Genomic DNA, 20784 nt, shown 5'->3' with positions numbered 1-20784 from the left:
AATACTTGTTTACTTCTCTTAAATCTGTTATTCTTCCCTCTTCTTTAACCGGAATATAATCTGGAATGTGGTTCTGTTTTACTTTTTTCCCAGAATGTCTATTACAGGGTTCTATATATAGTGAAATGTCACTACATTGTATTGATTGATTTACTAAAGTGAGTTTATTATCAGATCTTAGTCTACTCACTTACAGGGATACAACCCAGTAGATAATCCCATCCATTCTTCCAAAAATCACACTAGTAGTCAATTGGGTATGTTTGGGGAGTGTTTGCTGCAAGTCATGTAACAAATTCCAAGAGCTATTATTTAGCTTTTATAACTCTTATTTTTATAAATCATAGCTCTTGAGTGGGGATTTATCCATGTTTGTCCTTTATGTCTCCTAGGCTTGTTTCTATTGGCATCACCAGTGGTCCGGTGTTTTGTGGAGTTATTGGTGTACTAGCCAGGCATGAATTTGCAGGTATAGTTGGGCTTTGGAATTTCAACATTGTGGTTAATGGAGTGGGGTTCATTACCTCTCTCTCTCCTTGGTGTCTCCTGACATAGTTATTGGCCCAAAGGTGAGCCTTGTGGCCAGAATGGTGACAGCTTATCCAGGGCTGGTATCTTGTGATGAGGTAACATATCTGCGGTCCATGTTGCCTAATAACAATTTTAAGAAGCTTCCAGAGAAAAAGATGAAAAATATCACCAACCCAGGGAAGATCTATGAATACCTTGGCCACAAGTCATGTGTGTAAGTGCCATCTGTGAGTGTCATATGTGAGTACCATGTCTAAGTGTCATTTATAAGTTTCAGTTCATACCCTTTCCCCTCCAGACCAGAGTCTAAGAATAATAAATGTTAAATCCCAGTTAAATAACAGAATTTATGTTATAGTCATTGTGGTGGTGTGGAGATATTCAGAGGGCAGATAGAGAAATAACATTGTCTGAGATCTCTGACTTTAATGAAGCAAGTATAGGGAATTTTTTCATCTTCCTATTCTGACAGAAACAGTTAATAGGAAGAGCATTGCTGTCTCTTATTCTGACTCCAACTTTCACCATCCTCTTAACTTATCTGATCTTGAAGGGAAAATAACTCTCAACTTTTTAACTTTCTAGTACAGGTTTCTGGGAACCTCTTGGGTTCTCAGCAGATACCTGATGAAGAAGATGATATTCCTGAATCCATTTACTTTCTTCCCTTTTCCAGAATGTTTGGAAAGAGACACCTGGCTAGAAATCGATCTGAACATCATCCTTTGTTGGGTAAGTTTGGAGAGATAACTCTGTCTCTGTGTGTGTGTACATTCTATATATAGAAATCTCTACAGTTTGGCTAAATATAGGAAAAAAAGAAGGAAATGGTTTATTTAGTTCTAAACTTGAAGTCAACGATAAAAAAGACAATGTTTTTGGCTAATTTATGTTAATCTAAAATGGATCTCCCATTTCTTCTTCTCCATGTTGACAGTACAGACACCAGGTTTACCCCTGTCATTAATCAAAAGAACTGAACTTAAAAGTCAGTGTGTGTGAGAGAACAGCATATAGCTCGTAAATACTTGGCTCATAGACTAACTTAGGGTGAAAGATTTTAGAAGCAATAATGTTACTTCTAAAATTCCTGGACAATGAAAATAGATTAACCAGTTCAGCTTTGTGGTTATTATTGTAGTTCAGTTCTTTCAGTCGTGTCCAACTCTTCTCAACCCCATTTGGGGTTTTCTTGGCAATGATACTAGAGTGCTTTGCCATTTCCTTCTTTGGCTCATTTTACAGATGAGGAAATGGAGGCAAACATGGTAAAGTGACTTACCCAGGGTCACACAGCTAGTAAGTGTCTGAGGTCAGATTTAAACTCAGGAAGATGAGTCTTGACTTCAGCCTGGTACTCTATCTATCTATTGCTCCACCAAGTTGCTTCCATAGTTCAACTTTATGCTATCTTTTCTCTTTGAATCACTTTACCTTCTGTCCTTTAGCTGTTCATCCCTTTCTAGACTCCAACCATGGATTATCCCCTCCACCCACGTTCTTCTGTCCTACTTGAATGCCTGACATCTAATAGGCACTATATAGATCCTTATTCCATTCCCCATTCCTTCCTTGCTGCCTCTGGAGGAAGTCATACAACTACCCTGGCTAAGTCCACTACAAATTTATGTTATCTATCCCTAGCTGGGTCCTCATTGCTACACTTCAATGCTTTTACTCTTTCATGATTGACTTCCCTATGATCACATTCCCTACAGAATCTGTTCCAGACCTTGTATTATCAGTCCATCTATATTACCCCTTCCCTCTTTCTTCTCATCAAAGGACCACCATTCATACTTTACATAGAAAATTGAGACTATCTGTTGTGAACTCCCATCTTCTCAATTCCTCTCCACTATTCCCCATTCTCTCTAGTTTTAGGAGAGTCATCTTTCTTCTTGTCAAGGTTGGACCCTCTATTTGTGTCCTTGATCCCATCCCCTCCTGCCTGTTTTGAAGACTTGCTCCTTCAGTAATCTCCATTATCTTTCTAATTTTCAATCTAAGATCACACATGTAGAGCTGGAAGGGTCCTCAGAGGCTATGATTCCCAGGTCCTCTGACTCCAGATCCTCTAGTACTTTTTTTCACTGTGTCACGCTGCCTAAAGACCACTCAGCTCTCCCCCTCCCTTAACAACTTTCACTTGATTCTGCCTTTTCTTTGATGTTTTTTTTTTTTTATTAGCTGTCTTTCCTTTCATAGCCAAACTCTTAGAAAAAGTTGTGTATACTTGTTGCCTCTGTTTCTTTATGTCTTAATCTCTTTATCCTGGTCCTTCATCTCCCTCTGTACTCTCTTGGTAATCTTATCAGCCCCTATAGATTCAATTATCGTGTCTGTGTAGATGATTCCCAAATCTACATTTCTAGTCTTCATAGATCATCTGAATTCCAGTCTTCTATCACTAACTGCCTGTGAACATCTTCACCTTCAGGTCCCATAGGTACCTCAAATTCAGCTTGTCCAGAGTGGAGCTCACTGTCTGTGCCTGACAATTTGATAACATGGTACTTATTTTTGACCTTTCACCTTCACGCCTCCCCCTCCAATCCAGTTAGTTGCCACATCTTGTCAGTTTTACTTCTACAACATCTCTTGTGGCTATCATCTCTCCATTCACAACCACTATCCTAGTTTAGGTCCTTAGCACCTCTCATTTAGACTGTTGCAATAGCCACCTAATTGATCTGCATGCTTTCAGCCCTTCCCTTCTCTGTCACACAACTACCATAGTAATATTCCTAAAGAACAAATCTGACCATGCCACTCCCCAATCAAGAATCTTCAGTAATTTCTTTTGGGAAACTTCATTACATATTTTTTTAATTTAAAATTTTTGATAGTTTTTATTTAGATATCATCTATACTTCCTCAATATAGATCTTTCTGTCCTAGTTCAGAGAGGTATTCCTTACAACAAAAAATGAATGAGACATAAAATTTAGCAAAACTAATAAATATATCAACCAAATCTGACATTATGTTCAGTGTTCTAAACTGTGTTCCCCACCTCATCAAAGAAGGGAGGAAGTATATTCTTATATGTCTCCTTTGGGGTCAAGTTTGTTTATCATAATTTCTTTATTTTTTGCTTTTTGGAGGGCAGTTGGGGTTAAGTGACTTGCCCAAGGTCACACAGCTGTTTTTTGTGTTAAGTGTCTGAGGCCACATCTGAACCCAGGTCTTCCTGACTCCAAGGCCAGTGCTCTATTCACTGCGCCACCTAGCTGCCTCTGCTTATAATTTCATAGTATTCAGTTTCAGTTGTTTTGTTGTTCTTTCTTTCACGTTGTTGTCATTGAGTATTTTGTTTTCCTGGATGTACTTCCTTCTTTTTGCATCAGTTTATATATCATGATAATAATCCCAGTTTATACTCTTGAGAATAGGTCATCAGAAGCTTTTATTCAAGACTAAAGAAACACAGACATACAGATGTATGGGGAGACTCTTTTAAGAAAGTAGTTCTCTGGCCTTACAGCCAGACTGATCTATATCTAGAACTTATCTCATTGTTCAGCATTGTAAAAAGATCATCTGTTTATCCACCTCCCAGCAGGAATCCAGGGTGGTATGTTTTTGAGTGTGAAGCACAAAAAAGAAGCATACAACCTCATGCTCTAGAATGTAGAGGTCTGTTTCCAAGGCTACTCGTGTCAGCAAAAGGAAAGAAAGGAAACCCATAGTTGCTTTCTTTTCTGCTTTTACTCTTTCTACTTTGAAGCCATATTAGCTTTATTCATGGATATCTATGTCTATCAGTTCTGCAAATGCAGAATCAGCAGTTGGGGGCTTCAGAGCAGGAGTTGGAAGATTAGGTGAATAAGATTAGTCCTGTATGAAGAGGGCTTGAATCTGCACTTGGAGACCTGTAGTACAATAAAAAGCACTAAAAGCAACCCAGTATGAAATCCCCAAGTTGGGGAATCTAGGGAACAGGGTCCAATTTGTATCTTTTGTTGCAGGGAAAATAAAAACACCCTGGATGATGTCTAGGTTGGTTTCTGTGATTTCTGGACTGGTTGGTGCAGGTGCATAGGAGATATGGATCAGAGTGCAGATTCCACCTTGAGAGAAATCCAGTGTGATTCTTTTGTCCGTGGGGAATTGTTTGAAGGAAAGCATTGTATTCTAGTGTGTTTGCAGAGAGTTAGTTGGCAGTGATATTAGCAGTAATTTTCAGGGAAATAAAGAAATTTATTAGAACTTTCTCAAGTTTGCATACACCAAGTTTGGTATCCTGGTACACACAATTTTAGGAAAAACAGAGTTGTGTGTGGCCAGTAAATTCTCAATGGCATTTCTTCATGCTCTGATGAGAAATGAAGGATGTAAGGCTTTCCTTGGATTGCAAATTGAAGAGAGATCTATCCCACTAGCTAAGTACTGGGCAGATACTTAAATATTTTTCGCAAGGCTGCAGAGTCAGAAAGGATCCTGTGTGACTGGGTGAGGAAATAGAATCCCACTGGGACAGAACATTGGATGATGTTAGCCATTTTAGCTAGCATGAGGGGACGGTCAAGCTAGGCATGGAGGGGGAGTCATAACCTTCACATAGAAATTAGAAAAATCAGTTGGAAGAAAGATGAAAGAGGTGGTGTGCATAGTAGATGGAGTGTTGGACTTGTAGTCAGGAAGGCCTGCATTCAAATCCCACCTCAAAAACTTAATTTTATGATCCTAGGCAAGTCATTTAGCCTCTCTAGTCTCAGTTTCCTTGTCTGGAAAATAAAGAGTGATGGACTTGATGACCTCTAAGGTACCTTCGAGGTCTGAATCTGATCCTCTTAGGGCAGTGGCAGGAAAATAATACATAGAATCTGGCTTCTCTTGGAGCACTTGATATATTTTGTATCTGCATTTTGGAAGTGGATTATACAGTACTGTAGGCAATGTCCACCATGGCAATATTCACCAAGGTCAGAGGTAGCCAAGGAGTCAGAGGAAGAGTGGAGTTAAACTGCAGATGTATGCCAAGGTGTCATGTTGAGGTACTCTCCCTGCTCTAGAGACACCTCCTTGCACAGAGTTGTTAGAGATAAAGGTTTCTGGAGCAAATCTTAAGGAAATGGGTTAAGTTCCCTTCCTGGGTAGCATGGCATACTGGGTAAGCTGAAGAAAACAAAATGAGAACTATTAAATACATTGCCAGGGTTCTCAAAACACCATACTAGGAAATAAAGAGTAATTAATGATAAAAAGGAGAAGCTGAGTTGACTGCTTGTATGCTGATTAGCAGGATCCCTTTTTCACAGTATGTGAGCACACGCTCACATCCCCAGCAGGACATGAGATTGATTATTCATATACCTAAGTCAGTAAAAGGTCACCAGTTCATCCTGCAAATATGATCACATGGCAGGTGGTAAAATATGCTTTAATTACATCAAAAGAGAGAAAACATTAACTAGAGCTAGCTCTTAACATAGCAGTATACCTGTGTGGATCATACTTCAATCTAGGATCTGTTATAGAGACTAAAACTATAGTGTGAATAATGATAACCTAGTCAGTAAAAATACTTTGGTTTCACTTCCCCTAAACACATATCCTCCGATCAATTTTAGGACTGAGGCATAGCAAGGGTCATAGCAGATTATAAGTACTGTTCTGGAGTTTCTTTTCTCTGGACATGAGGAAGGGGTACTGGGTATAGGGAAGGAGACAGGGATGCCAAGGTCCAAGTCGGGCCTTTTTCTTTGTGATTCATGAGGTTGCATTTGATGGCATTGGCAATGGACTATGGCACAGGCATTCAACAAGATACAGGATAGACTCTTTCAGCAGGGTTGGAGGGCATTTTTCTGCTAATGGGTCTTTACATAGATGTGGTCTCTCAGATGAAATTGTGACATGGTGAATCAAACAGAATAAAACTATCAAAATCTGTTGACCTTACATATTTCTTTAGTGCTCTAAAACAATTTCGACACAATTTCATTTGTTAACTGGAAGTCTAAGTGGTATCTAGAGATCTACCTGGCCTTTGTGTAGGGTAGGTCATGAGAATCTCATATGGTATAAGGTTATGTTCATAGTGCCTCTGATTGGTATGAGAGTGAAGGGATTATCAGACTACTTGAAGAAAATTTGTATGCAAATTATGACTAAGCATGTTTTTATGTTTTGTCACTCCATTGGATTGCAGGTAGACTACAGGGTAGTTGTTGTATATTAAGTGCCTTATAGATATCTTTAATGATCCGACTTGTGAAGTGTATGCCCCTATCACTATAGTAAGTGATAATCTGAATCTGGTAATGACTTCTGTTAGGAGTTTCTTGGTGAGTTATGTGCCAGTAATAATGAGAACAACACATGGGTAACCGAATGAAATTAACCTGCAAGTTAACAAAGGGTCCAAATGATGAGCAACAGGCAGCAGGTGTGGTTTTTCCCCTTTGCAAAATTTGTGGACTGCATAAATCATGCAGAAGTTCTGTTGTGGGAAGGAAGAAATGGTTGGAGTGAACCTATTTTTCTGTATTGTTGTAATCATTCCCACACCCCCCCCCTTCCCCCCGCCCCACCCTCAGAGCAGGTCAGAAGACTAGACAGTATGGAAGTAGCTCTCTCAGTGAAGTGAGAAATGCCAAAAAGAGTCTTTTTGCAGAGAACTGTCTTTCAGGGTGTCTGCCACCAGATTTTTTTGATCCTTAACTATTGGTGACTGATCTGTTGATAGACAAATGAGAACAGATTTAGGAGCCTGAGGGCCAGAAGGCATCATGTGCTCCATAAGGGAACACTAGAATGTTTCTTCTAGTGACTTTAGCTTGGGGGGAAGGGTCACATGAGCTTTACATTTTATAATAGCAGCAGGCAGGGCACCTCTCCTGTTAAAGGTATCTTACCCATATATTAACATGACAGTCATTATTGATATAGGCACTAGATGAAATGAGGAAAGGTCTTTGTTTCCACATTTGACCAAAAGCATATTTAGAATCAGTGTCACAGTCTTTGTTCTTTTCTTTTTTTAAAGCTATAAAATAGGCAAGAGACAGTACGGTAAGTTTATTTTTTTAATTAATTAATTAATTTTTGGTTTTCAACATTCATTTCCATAAGATCTTGAGTTACAATTTTTTCTCCCCATCTTTCCCCTCCCCCCTCCCCAAAATAGCAAGCCTACTGAATACCCCTCTCCCCAATCTTTTCTCTCATATCCTCCCCCATTATCCCCCTTAACTTTCTAGTAGGGCAAGATGGGTTTCTATACCCCAGTACCTGTATATCTTATTTTCCAGTTGCATGTAAAATACAAATTTTTAAACATTTGTTTTTAAAACTTTGAGTTCCAGATTTTTTTCCTTCTTGGCTCCTCACCCACCCCCATTGGGAAGATAAGCAATTCAGTATAGGTTGTACATGTGCAGTTAACCAAATCATTTCTACAGTAGGTATATTGTGAAAGACTATATTTCCCTTTTCTCTTTGACCCTATCTGTTTTCAAAAATGTTTGCTTTTAACTTTCCCCCAATCTGCCCTCCCTTCTATCATCACCCCTCTTATCCTCTACCCCCACCCTATTTTCCTGTAGGGTAAGATACCCAACTGAGTGTATATGTTATTTCCTCCTTAAGCCAAATACAGTGAGAATCAGGTCCCATTCCTTTTCACCTTCCTGCTCTTCCCCTCCATTGTAACAGTTTTCTCTTGCCTCTTTTATATGAAATAATTTACCCTAATCTATTTCTCCCTTTCTCCTCCCAAAAACTTCCTCTCTTACCTCTTAATTTTATTTTTTAGATATCATCCCTTCATATTCAACTTATCCTGTGCCCTCTGTCTATGTATACATGAACATACATATGCCCACACTCACATATATATTTATATACACATACACCCACTTATATATACATATATATGTACGTATACATATATATATATATATATATATATATATATATATATACATATATATTCCCTTCAACTATCCTCATACTGAGGAAAGTCTTATGAGTTACAATGATAGTTTTTCATGTAGGAATATAAATAGTTCAACTTTAATAAGTTCCTTATGATTTCTTTTTCCTGTTTACCTTCTCATCTCTTGCTTCTTATATTTGAAAGCCAAATTTGCTGTTAAGCTCTGGTTTTTTCATCAAGAATGCTTTTAAGTCCTCTATTTCATTGAATGACCATATTTTTTCCCCTGAAACATGATACTCACTTTTGCTGGGTAGGTGATTCTTGGTTTTAATCCTAGCTCCTTTGACCTCTGGAATATCATATTCCAAGCCCTTTGGTCCCTTAATGTAGAAGCTGCTGGATCTTGCGTTATCCTGATTGTGTTTCCACAATACTCAAATTGTTTCTTCTTGACTGCTTGCAGTATTTTCTCCTTGACCTGGGAACTCTGGAATTTGGCTATAATATTCCTAGGAGTTTTCTTTTGGGGATCTTTTGGTGATCAGTGAATTCTTTCAATTTCTTTTTTGCCCTCTGGTTCTAGAATTACAGGGTAATTTTGCTTGATAATTTCTTGAAAGATATTGTCTAGGCTCTTTCTTTTTGATCATGGCTTTCAGGTAATCCAATAATTTTAAAATTATCTCTCCTGGATCTATTTTCCACGTCAGTAGTTTTTCCAATGAGATATTTAACATTGCCTTCTACTTTTTCATTTGTTTGGATCTGTTTTATAGCATCTTGATTTCTCATAAAGTCATTAGCTTCCAGTTGCTCCAGTCTAATTTTGAAAGAATTATTCTCTTCAGTGACTTAAAAATTCCTTTTTCATCTGGCAAATTCAGCTTTTTAAAGCAATCTCCTCCTCATTGGCTTTTTGGGCTTCTTTTGCCATTTGAGTTAGTCTATTTTTTAAGGTGTTATTTTCTTCAGTGTATTTTTGGGTCTCCTTTAGCAGGCTGGTGACTCACTTTTCATGATTTTCCTGCATCATTCACATTTTTCTTCCTAATTTTTCCTCCATTTCTCTTACTTGATTTTCAAAATCCTTCCTGAGCTCCTCCATGGCCTGTAACCAATTCATATTTTCTTGGAGGCTTTTGATGTAGGAGTTCTGACTTCACTGTCTTCCTTCCACTCCATGCCTTGATCCTTTTTGTCCCCAAAAAAAGGATTCTAAGGTCTGTTTGTGCTTCCTTTGCTTGCTCATTTTGCCAGCCAATTACTAGACTTTTGAGCTCTTTGCTAGGGTAGAACTCTGCTTCCAGAATGGAGAGAGCTTTGTCCCAAATCGCTTGTGTTTTTGCAGCTGCCGGAGCTATTAGGAGGGCACCCTCTCTATAGACCCCACAAGATCTGGCTCACTGGTCACACATCCCAGGACCACCACCCAAGATCACGATCCAGATCCATGCAGGTTAAGGCAAAAGCAATTACCCTCTGAATGATCGCTTGTTCCGCCTATGATCTGCAGACCAGGAGCTCTGGAAGGAGCCATGCAGCAGCAGCTGCATGGCTGCTGCGCCTCTAGCTGCTTCTTACCTTGGGGGCAGGAGCTGGACCCCCTGTTCCAACAGAGTTTTACACTGACCTTTTACTTTGTCTTTGGCGTTTATGGGTTGAGAAATCTAGAAACTGCCACAGCTACTGATGATTCACTCTCCTGAAGTCTGCTCCAGTGGCTGCTGCTTGGGGCCGCCCTGGTGCTAGTACCCCATGGCTTATGCTGGACTGTGCTCAGCTCTCAGCTTGGTGCAATAGACCCTTCCTGTCCTCCTGTCGGGCTTCCTTCAGCAGGAGATTTATTTCTCTCTGTCACTTTGTGGGTTCTGTAGCTCTAAAGTTTGTTTAGAGTCATTTTTTACATGTATTGGAAGTGATTGGAGTGGGAGCCCACGCCAAGTTTGTGCTTCTACTCTGCCATCTTGGCTTTGCAGTTCAGTAAGGTTAACACTTTGACAGAATAGTCATAAGGGAGTAAAACTGTTTCTGTACAAAGTGTTGGATATAACAGAGTATCCCATATCCAATTGTTCTTGAGTATCCCTTGAAGGCAGGTGCTATCTGCCAGGAAGAGGAGGAGGTCAGGATCCTAAAGAGGATAAGCCTTCAAGTCAAACCTGAGAGTAAAAATCTGTAAAGTATCAAAAATAAAGTTATATGGTTCACCATCAGAAGGTGTAGTTAACAGAGAATCAACATTAAGTAGAAGACAGCTTTGTTAGGGTCATATTGACTGTTGACAGCAAAAGGTTTTTATATTTAGTTAGTCTAGAGTTGGAAATATGCTGGCTTTGTCTTTTTAGAAAGAGCACCATGAATGATTGAGGGATGATCAGTAGTCAGCCACCTTCTTGACAACGGGGTGGTGACTGGAACAGATCTGAGATGTGGAGGCAACAAGATGACACAGAAGCCTAGATGGGGCTATATAATAAACAATATGCTAATGGTTCTTTTTTTCCCCCATGATTTAGGATCAGGAGCCCAAGGGCAGTATTTTCCCTATGACAAAATAAGGGGAAGGGAGGCTTGGGGCAAGGGGTAGTGGTAGATTTGGTTTCAGAGTAATATATGCTGCCTCACTATAATGTAATGCCAAGGAAAGGCAACTTCCCAAGGTTCAAAATACCAGCATAGGTGCTCTCCATTTTATTCAGTGACAAATTAAGAACAGAGAAGATCAAAACATGAAATCATTCAAAATACAGCATTGACTAAGTGTGATTAAATAATCTCCAAGTACTACCCCACCCCAGGACCTTACATTCATTCAATCAATTACAAAGTCCCTGTTCTTAATACTACTCCACCCCTAGGCTATACCTTCATTTAGTCCACCACAAAGCCCCTCTTCTCAAATGGAGATTAGTTTCCAATCATAAGTAAAGTACATTCATTTGTTCAGTCATAGAACACAAAAAGGTCAAAAGTTCCCCACCCCTGGATCACAATTGAATCTACCCCAGAGTTACATCAAGTTTAAGCACAGCACTCAATACCCAAATGGAGGTCTTTTCTTCATCTTGACACAAGGCAAGTTCTCAGCAATCTTTGTTCCTGGGGAGACAAGGCTTAGCAAGGCCACAAGATACATTGCCAGTCTCTTCATTAATTCATCCTCTGTCTGCAGAACAGTCCTAGGACCCCTGAAAACATTAGCAAAACCCTCTCCCAGGATTTCTGTAAACATACAACAAGAAAATCCTTCTTCAGGGCTTCTGAACCAACAGAAAGGTTCCCAGACTCCTGCAACAACAGCACTGTCCTTCACCAGTGGACAGTATTCACTCTCTGTCTGCAGGACAGTCTCAGTAGCTCTGAACCAACAGAAAGGTTCCCAGACCCCTGCAACAACAGAGCTGTCTTTCACCAGTGGACAAATCTGGCAAAACAACATCAAACCAGACAAAGTACCAGCAAAACAGCCATGTCTCCTCAGTCCTTGGCAGCTGTGGGGGCAGGTCTCAAAAGTCCAGGGCAATTCAAAGTGGCCCTCAGCAATCCTCTCAATCTCTCTCTGCCTCCACAAGTGCTGATTCCAAAAAGTTCTTCTGCCTCTCTCCTATGTCTCTCCAAATCTACGTCACCAGCTCCTCCCAGTTCAGCACTCTCTTTTCACGTCAACAAGTCCATCCCACAGGTGGGATTAACAAGCTCTGGGTTTTAACACAATCAAACCAAAAACCAAGCCAATACAGGGGAATCTTTAAATGCCATTACTATTACACTCACTTCATTTGAACCATAGTAGAGGCTTACAAGTGGTGTCATAAGTGTTGTCCTGTAGGAATTTGTCTACAATTGACTACCTAAAACTCATTGTCTAGAGTAGCCAGCTATATCCCAAAATCCTTATATCTGTCTTTTGAGAGTCAAGTGGTAAATTTTAAAAATAGTTTGAACTTTGTCAGTAGAAAACAGTTTTTCCTCAGCTAAAATATAATGGCATAAATAAATAGCATTTATGGGGGAGACGAAGCGGTAGCTTATTTTTAAAGGTTTTATGACTGCCAACCACCAAGTCATTGAGGAGGGCTATTTTATTGATGTGCTTCCAGAGTCAGGGATGCTGATCATGATGGAGCATAATAGACTAAGTCCTTTTTGAGATCTGGGAGAAAGGTTTAGAAATTCACTATATCTCAGAGAAGGCTTTACTAATTCTTTCTATTTATCAAAGAATTTTTGAGTAAAGGTTGGATCATTGGGGGCCATACATAGGCTACAAACCAATATGCCAAGGTTTCTCTGGGCATAACAGGCCTCATTAATGAGTTATTACTAGTTCAGGTTGGGTTAAAGCAATTTACAAGTATGTAATTTTTCCTGGAATTTTTTTGGGGTCCTCCCCTCTTTGGGTCAAATTAGGGTCAAAAGGTTGGTGGGCACTAGGAGATGTGAAAAGTAATGACATTGCCCTCAGAAGGGTTAAAATCTTTGGTGTGGAGGACAAGTTTTTGTTCTTGTTTCTAGGTTTTTTTTTGGGAGGACAGTTTTAGGAGTGGAAAAGAAGAATTTGGGAATTGAACTTAAAGAATTTAGAACTTAGTTCAGGTTTGAGAGAGGGGAAACATGTTGTTTCTAGCCATGGAGCAGAAGTGGGGACCCAAACTAGAGGTTAGAGAGATGGGAACAAGAAGTTATAGCTGCAGCTAACCAGTACTACCATGCTAATGAGTTAGGATCAGGAGCTCAGGGCAATACTTTCATTATGACAAAATGAGGGGTACTCAGCAGGGTACTCTTGAAGGTATCAGGGAAGGAGGGTTATAACAGCAGTAGTGTGGAAGGGCTACATTCTTTGCATGTAGTCAGGCAGAGTTGAGTATGCCTGGATTGAGTTACCCAGTCTAGGATTTCTTCCATCCTATCTTTGGATTTATATTACTCTGGAGTATTATAGGTGAAGGGATATGATCAATTTGTGGGAACAATCAATTTCCCTTTTATATACTTTAATTGTGATATGTTTCCCATGTGAGTCTTTGTATGCTTTAATCTGTATTCAGACACCATCAGGTCTTTCTCTGGAGGCAGATAGCATCTTTCATCATAAGTCATTCAGAGTTGTCTTGGATTGTTGTATTGCTGAGAATAAGTAATTCACAGCTGATCATCTTACAGTATTGCTGTTACTTTGTACACAGTACATCTCACTTTGCATCAGCTCATAGCTCATGTAAGTCTTTCTAGGTTTTTCTGAGAGCATCGTGCTCATTATTTCTTATAGTACAATAGTATAGCATCATAATCACTTTTGTGATCATCATAATCACTCAATTTGTTCAGCCATTCCCCAATTGATGGGTGTCCCCTCAATTTCCAATTCTTTGTCACCTAGAAAAGAGCTGCTATAAATATTTTTTGTACATATAGGTCCTTTTCCTTTTTTTTTTTAATCTCTTTTGAGATGCAGACCTAGTAGTGGTATTGCTAGGTCTAAGGGCTATGCATGGTTTTATAACCCTTTTGGCATAGTTCCAAATTGCTCTACTGAATGGTTGAATCAGGTCATAACTCCACCAACAGTACATTAATGTCTCATTTACCCACATCCCCTCCAACATTAGTCATTTACCTTTTCTCTCGTGTTAGCCAATCTAATAGGTATGAGATAGTACCTCAGAATTGTTTTAATTTGCATTTCTCCAATCAGTTGTGAGTTAGAACATTTTTTTTGATTTGGCTATAAATAGCATTGATTACTTCATCAGAAAACTGATCATATCTTTTTATCATTTATATTTTGGGGAATGGCTCTTATTTTTATAAATTTGACTCAGTTCTTTATATGTTTGAGAAATGATGCCTTTATCAGAGAAACTTGATTCCAATTTTTTTCACAATTACTATCGTTAACTATATTTCCCTCCAACCTATTTCTTCCCCTCCCCCATTCTATCTATGCTCTCCTTTAACCCTGTCCCTCCTCAAAAGTGTTTTGCTGGGGCGGCTAGAGCCCAGTGAATAGAGCACTGGTCCTGGAGTCAGGAGGACCTGAGTTCAAATCTGGCCTCAGACACTTGACACACTTACTAGCCGTGTGACTTTGGGCAAGTCACTTAACCCCAATTGCCCTCCAAAAAGCAAAAAAAAAGTATTTTGCTTCTGACTACCCCTCCCCCACTCTGCCCTTCCTTCTATCACCCCCCACCCCCTTCTCTTATTCCCTTCCCCTCTTACTTTCCTGTAGGGTAAGATAGATTTCTATACCCAGTTGAGTATATATGTTATTCTCTCTGAACCAGCCTGATGAGAGGAAGGTTCATTCACCCCCCCTTACCTCTCTCCTCTTTCCCTCCACTGTAAAAGCTTTTTCTTGTGTCTTTTATGTGAGATAATTTACCCCATTCTACCTTTGCCTTTCTCTTCCTCCCAGTACATTCTTCTCTCATCCCTTAATTTTATTTTTTAGATATCATCCCTTCATGTTCATCTCACACCTGTACCCTCTGTCTAACTCCTTCTAACCACCCTAATTATGAGAAAGTTTTTATGAGTTACAAGTATCATGTTTCCTTGTAGGAATGTAAACAGTTTAACTTTATTAAATCCCTTATGATTTCACTTTCCTGTTTACCTTTATATGTTTCTCTTGAGTCTTTTATTTGAAAGTCAGATTTTCTGTTGAGCTCTGGTCTTTCCATCAAGAATGCTTGAAAGTCCTCTGTTTCATTGGATGTCTATTTTTTCCCCTAAAGGATTATACTCAGTTTTACCGAGTAGGTGATCCTTTGTTTTAATCCTAGCTCCTTTGCTCTCCAGAATATTGTATTCTAAGCCCTGTGATCCTTTAATATAGAAGCTGCTAAATCTTGTGTTATCTTGACTGTAGTTCCACCATCCTTGAATTGTTTCTTTCTGGATGCTTTCAGCATTTTTTCCTTGACCTGGGAATTCTGGAATTTGGCTATAAATTATTCCTGGTATTTTTCATTTTGGAATCTTTCAGGAGCTGATTGGTGCATTCTTTCAATTTGTATTTTATCCTCTGGTTCTAGAATATCAGGCAGTTTACCTTGATGATTTCTTAAAAGATGATTTCTAGGCTCTTTTTTTTTGATCATGACTTTCAGGTAGTTCAGTAATTTTAAAATGATCTCTCCTGGGTCTATTTTCCAGGTCAGTTGTTTTTCCAGTGAGATATTTCATATTGTCTTCTATTTTCTCATTCTTTTATTTTATTGTTTCTTGATTTCACATAAAGTCATCAGCTTCCATTTGCTCCATTCTTAATTTTAAGGAATTCTTTTTTTTCAGTGAGCTTTTCAGTCTCCTTTTCCATTTGACCTAGTTTGTTTTTTAAGGTGTTATTTTCTTCAGTAATTTTTTGTGTCTCTCCTCTACCAAATTGTTTACTCATTTTTTTGTGCGATTTTCTTGCCTCACTCTCATTTCTTTTCCCAATTTTTTTTTACCTCTATTGCTTGATTTTCAGAATTCTTTCTGAGCTCTTCCATGGCCTGAGACAAATTCCTATTTTCTCTTGGCAGCTTTGGATATAGAAGCTTTGACTTTGTTGTCTTCTTCTGAGTGTGTGTTTTGATCTTCCGTGTCATCATAGTAGCTTTCTGTAGCCAGACTTTTTATTTTTCTGTTGTTTGCTCATTTCCCCAGCCCATTACTTGATTTTTAACTCTTTGCTTAAGTAAGGTTATGCTTCTAAGGTGGAGGTTGCACTGTCCCAAGCTTTAGGGGTTTTATGAAGTTGTGAGATGTCAGGAGAGGCGTTTGCTCTTCTCTTGGACTGTGCTCTGGTCTGTGATTGACCACAAACACACTACACTATGGCTGCAAGCTCTGCTATGCTAATGCTCCTCCTCACCCTGTGGCTGCCACATAGCACTGTAACCTGGATCCAAGTATGGGCAAAGCAACAGAGTCCTGCCTTAACGTTAGCCGAGAGAACCCCGGTAATCTCTTTCTGACCAGTTGTGGGCTAAGAGCTCTGGAAGCAGCTGCAGCCACTGATGATTCAGTAACTTCCAAGGCCTGCTACTGGTTTTCTGGGGTTGTGCTGGCACAGCCTGCCTTGCAATGTGCTCCTCTCTCAACATGGTACAGCAGACCTTTCCTGCCAATTGTAGTCTAAAATATCATAGACATCACCTAAGACAGCCCAAGTTGTCTTGGGCCGGAAATTTATTTTACTCTGTCTTTTTGTGGGTTCTGTTGCTTTAGAATTTGCTTAGAGTCATTTTTTAAAGGTATTTGGAGCAGTTTGGGGGAGAGCTCAGGCAAGTCCCTGCCTTTACCATGAACTTAAAAATTTTTTTTAAGAATTCTATCTCAATATAATTCTTTTGTAAGCCTATGTATTTTATTTTGTGTATTTAAAAACATTCCAAGAATGGGTCCATAGGCTTCTCCAGATTGCTACAGAGGTCCATGAAGCAAAAATGTTAAGAAACACAGTTTCAGAGTAATACATCAAACCACTGTACATCCTAATACACATTAAGTTTAGAGGGGACAAATTAAAAATAGCTTGCATTTTAAAACCCTTAGTAGGCTTCCCAGGGACCATTATAAAGCTATCCTAAGATGTCATTCAATTCATATCATTAAATATTAAGTGAGCATTTTTTGTACAAGGCAAAAATGGTAAGGGCTCTATCTCTTTCAGGTCGAGAAAAAGAACTAGAAACCTTTCAGATGGCATTGCAGAAATTTGTGCAGCAGAAGGAAGGGCAAGTGGTTCTGTATGAAGGTGCAAAGGGCTATGGGAAAAGCCAGCTATTAGCAGAAATAAACTACCTGGCTCAGAAGGAAGGGCACAGGTGAAGACTTTCCTCTCTCTCTCTCACTCTCTTTGTCTCTCTCTCTCTCTGTCTCTGTCTCTCCTCTCTTTCTTTCTCTTTCTCTCCCCCTCTTTTCCCCCCTCCCTCTTCCCCTCCCTCTCTCCTCTTTCTCTTTCTTCTCTTCCCCTTCACCCTCCTTTCCTTCCTTGCTTTCACTCTCTCTCATACACACAATATATCCCAAGCTCAGATCCTGGGAAGTTTACTGAATGACTTTTTTCTGTAATATGGAACTCAGTGGTAAACTACTATGTTAACAGGGTTTTGGCAATGGAGCTGAAGAAAGCAGATGCTGGACATAGCTTCTATGCCATCCAGACACTTATGGCTATCTTCTTTGAGATTGACCTGTGCCCACCCCATAACCGTCAGCAGCTCCTCCATAGCCACCTTTGTGGCGTAGTAGAAGAACCACTTCACTGCATTTTCAATGACCTGTTCTTTGTGAAGGTGATGGAGGCAGTAGCTTTTCTTGCTTAAATTGGTTGTTAGACTGATGTTGGTTCTTATTAATGACAAAATTTGGGATCAAGTTATCCTTCAATATCCTTTGGACTCTCCTAATCTAGTGTTCTTAGGCCATGGTGGTTTTTAAAGCATTGTTCCTTTCATGATCTTGTCTCACCCCTGACCAGCATATGTAGCTCCTATTAGCAACCTGACTCAGAAGTACTATTCCTTAGTCCATAAACCCATTTCTTTTCCTGCCCTGTTTCACCAGCCTGTCTTGCACTGAATTCATAGGTAATGTTATATCATGGATAATACTAATCATTCATCACAGGGTTAGCCAGGCAGCCTGGGGCACTAACTTGTACTTAAGATATAGAGGAAGAAATCCATCTTGGCTTCTTAGCATTACTCAGAAGCCTATACCAGGAAATGACAGTAGTTTTTCTTTCCTCCTGAGCACTCTGATATCCATACCCAATCCTAGAACACTAGAACTGCCCTGGGTTGTACACTTCAGGAATATTCCACAATTTTGAGTATACGATGGTCTGTTCCATTAGAGATGGTTTTACAAATCTAAAACTTGAATATTTCTCAAAATGGTGGAAAGAACATTGGATTTGGAATCAGAAAGTTTGGTTTCAATCCTAGCTTTACTATGTAAATCCTATGTGACCTTGGGCAAGTCAGTTGAAATTGTTTTGACTTTAATTTCCTCATCTTTAGACTGGGGGGGGGGGTCATACTAGGTGACCACTTAGGCCTTTTCTAACTCTAAAATCCTATGGACTCTATAAAGGAATTCCCTTTCTCCTGTCCTTTGCCTGTCAGAACTGAATATTCCTCAGCTGATAGTTCCCTTTGGGTAGTCTCCCTGTTTTGAGTGTTACTGATTGGGCAGGTGCTTTAAATGGTAATTCTTGAATTATCTTTCTGGACAGTTTCCCTTGTCCTTCATAGTTTCCCACATGGATGATCTAGACAGACAGAAAAAAATTAAAGCCTGTTTGATCCAGTTGCTCCAGGAGGTGAGCACTTTGTCATATGTGAAGAATTCTAACCACATTTATCCACATTTCAGCTTTATCATGCTAAAGAATGCTTTCAGTTTCTCACAGATATAATCACCTATTTTTCTTGCTTCCTCTGTTGATATTGCTGTCTCTTATAGTAATTTTAAATGTAAACTGTAGCCCCATAGGAACTCAGAATATGCATGGAAACTAAAACACTTCATTATTCACCTACTGCAAAGGAATGGGTGGCAGAAAGACAGCAAACTTAGGAGAGTTAGCCACTTTGCTTACTTTGAGTGTTATTTGCCTCATTCTGAGTGTTCATTCCCCTCACATTTTTGATTTTTGTAAACCCCCAAAATGTCCCTAATTCTGATAAGTAGTAAAGCAAACCTTAAATTTTTGAATTTAACAGAATAAAGAACCTTTGACATCAACTCCTAAGACCCTTGAAAGTGACCAGAAACCCTGCTACTGAATCTTTACCACAATCTCTATCTCCTCAACCTGCTTAAAAAAAAACAACACTCTCTTATTGTCCTTTTTTATACCACAATCATTTCCTGATAGTCCATGCTTCCATATAACCATTTCTTATAAAGAGAAAGGAATTAACTCTCCAAAACCAATTGACTCAGTGATCATATCTGATATAATATGCAACATTTCCATATCAGTAGTCCCCTACCTTCCTACTGAGATGAGGGAAACATGATTAAATGTTTTTTCCTCACATACAAGCATTCCAAAAAAGTTTTTAAAAATTACTTAATCCAACAAATATTTAAACCCTTACTACATACAAGGCACCCTGTTAGGTCCTTGTTGCTACAAAGACAAAAACAATATAGTTATTGTGTGTAGCACTCATTGTACTGGGAAGATACAACATAAGCACAAATACATATAAAGTAATTTCAAGAAAAAGAATTTTAATAACAAGAAAAGTTTCATGTAGAAGATGTCATGTGGGATGGTGAGAAGGAAGCTAGGATTTTTATGAGACACAGGTGAGCAGAGAAGATAATCACTCAGTTTTATGTTTTTTTTTTTTTGTTTAATAACTAGTAAGTAATAGAGCAGTACTGTTTTCTAAGCTCATTTCATTGAAAATGTTTAATATGAGTTAAATATCTTGTGGATTAATCCGGGAACAACACAATCATTTTTAACATGTATCAGTAAGGGAAGGTGTTCCCAGTTTCGAACATTTTAACAAGTATTTCACAATGTAACTTGTTTGAAAGGCGAAGACTTGGTGATGCAGGGGAATGGTGGTATGTCAGAAAATAACTAAGCAAAAGACCCACAAAACTCTTTAAAATTTGGAGATTGCCTTTCTACAGGTTTTCCAGTTTGAATTAGTTCTTTAGATTGTTCAGTTTAATTTGCCTTTTGAACAACTTTGGTCTGAGTGCTGATAGAAAACTAATATTTAAATTAAATTCCATATAAGGTTCAGCAAATCAGAGCAATTCTTTCCAGTTTATTTTTCCTGTTCAGATTCCTGTGTATTAAAAGTAATGGTATAAAAACACAGAGACAAAGAAAAGTTGTTGTGGTGTTACCTGTTATTTTGATTTATCCATACATTTGTGTCTCACTTCATTACTGCAGAAAATTGAGAGTTGTTAGGTAATTTAATATGCCAAGTTTTCTATTTGCAAAAGATCTCCTGTTTTTGCATGCCTATTGGGTGTGATTACCCAAAGTAGCAGGTATATGTGGGACTCTGCCTGAGAACAAACTAAGTTTCTGGTGCATCAGGAAATGTTTTCAAGACATTGGTGCTGTCTTAATAGACAACATCTTTATAGTTTTTTTTTTTCAGATGTCTTAGACATTTTTTTTACATTTGAATTACATCTGCAACTCAGAAGAAAATAACTTAAGAGTGTTTTCTGTTCCAAAAATTTTTTTATCAAGTAAATATGGGAGCCATATGAAAAGGCATCCAGGAGAAGTAGAAAACTGACTTTAGAGTCAGGAATATCTTGTTTCAAGTCCTACTGTTGTCATGTACTGACTTTATAACCCTGGGCCTATCTAACTT

General features: G+C 38.9%; 1 protein-coding gene across 1 annotated transcript in view; it reads left to right on the top strand.

The window, feature by feature from the left end:
• The window catches only part of LOC138177244 (adenylate cyclase type 10-like), a 47036-nt gene that overhangs the window by 9585 nt on the left and 16667 nt on the right, over window positions 1-20784 (top strand). The window contains 6 exon segments of the mRNA XM_069108339.1: window positions 393-523; window positions 526-745; window positions 1208-1263; window positions 17088-17241; window positions 17523-17712; window positions 18657-18743. Of these exon segments, the coding sequence (XP_068964440.1) occupies window positions 393-523; window positions 526-745; window positions 1208-1263; window positions 17088-17241; window positions 17523-17712; window positions 18657-18743 (838 nt within the window).

Source organism: Petaurus breviceps, unplaced genomic scaffold (genome assembly GCF_028583685.1).
Source record: "Petaurus breviceps papuanus isolate PSGF00001 unplaced genomic scaffold, PetGlider_PUasm1.0 90352, whole genome shotgun sequence".
Classification (NCBI taxonomy): domain Eukaryota; kingdom Metazoa; phylum Chordata; class Mammalia; order Diprotodontia; family Petauridae; genus Petaurus; species Petaurus breviceps.
This window is presented reverse-complemented; position numbering and strand designations above follow the sequence as displayed.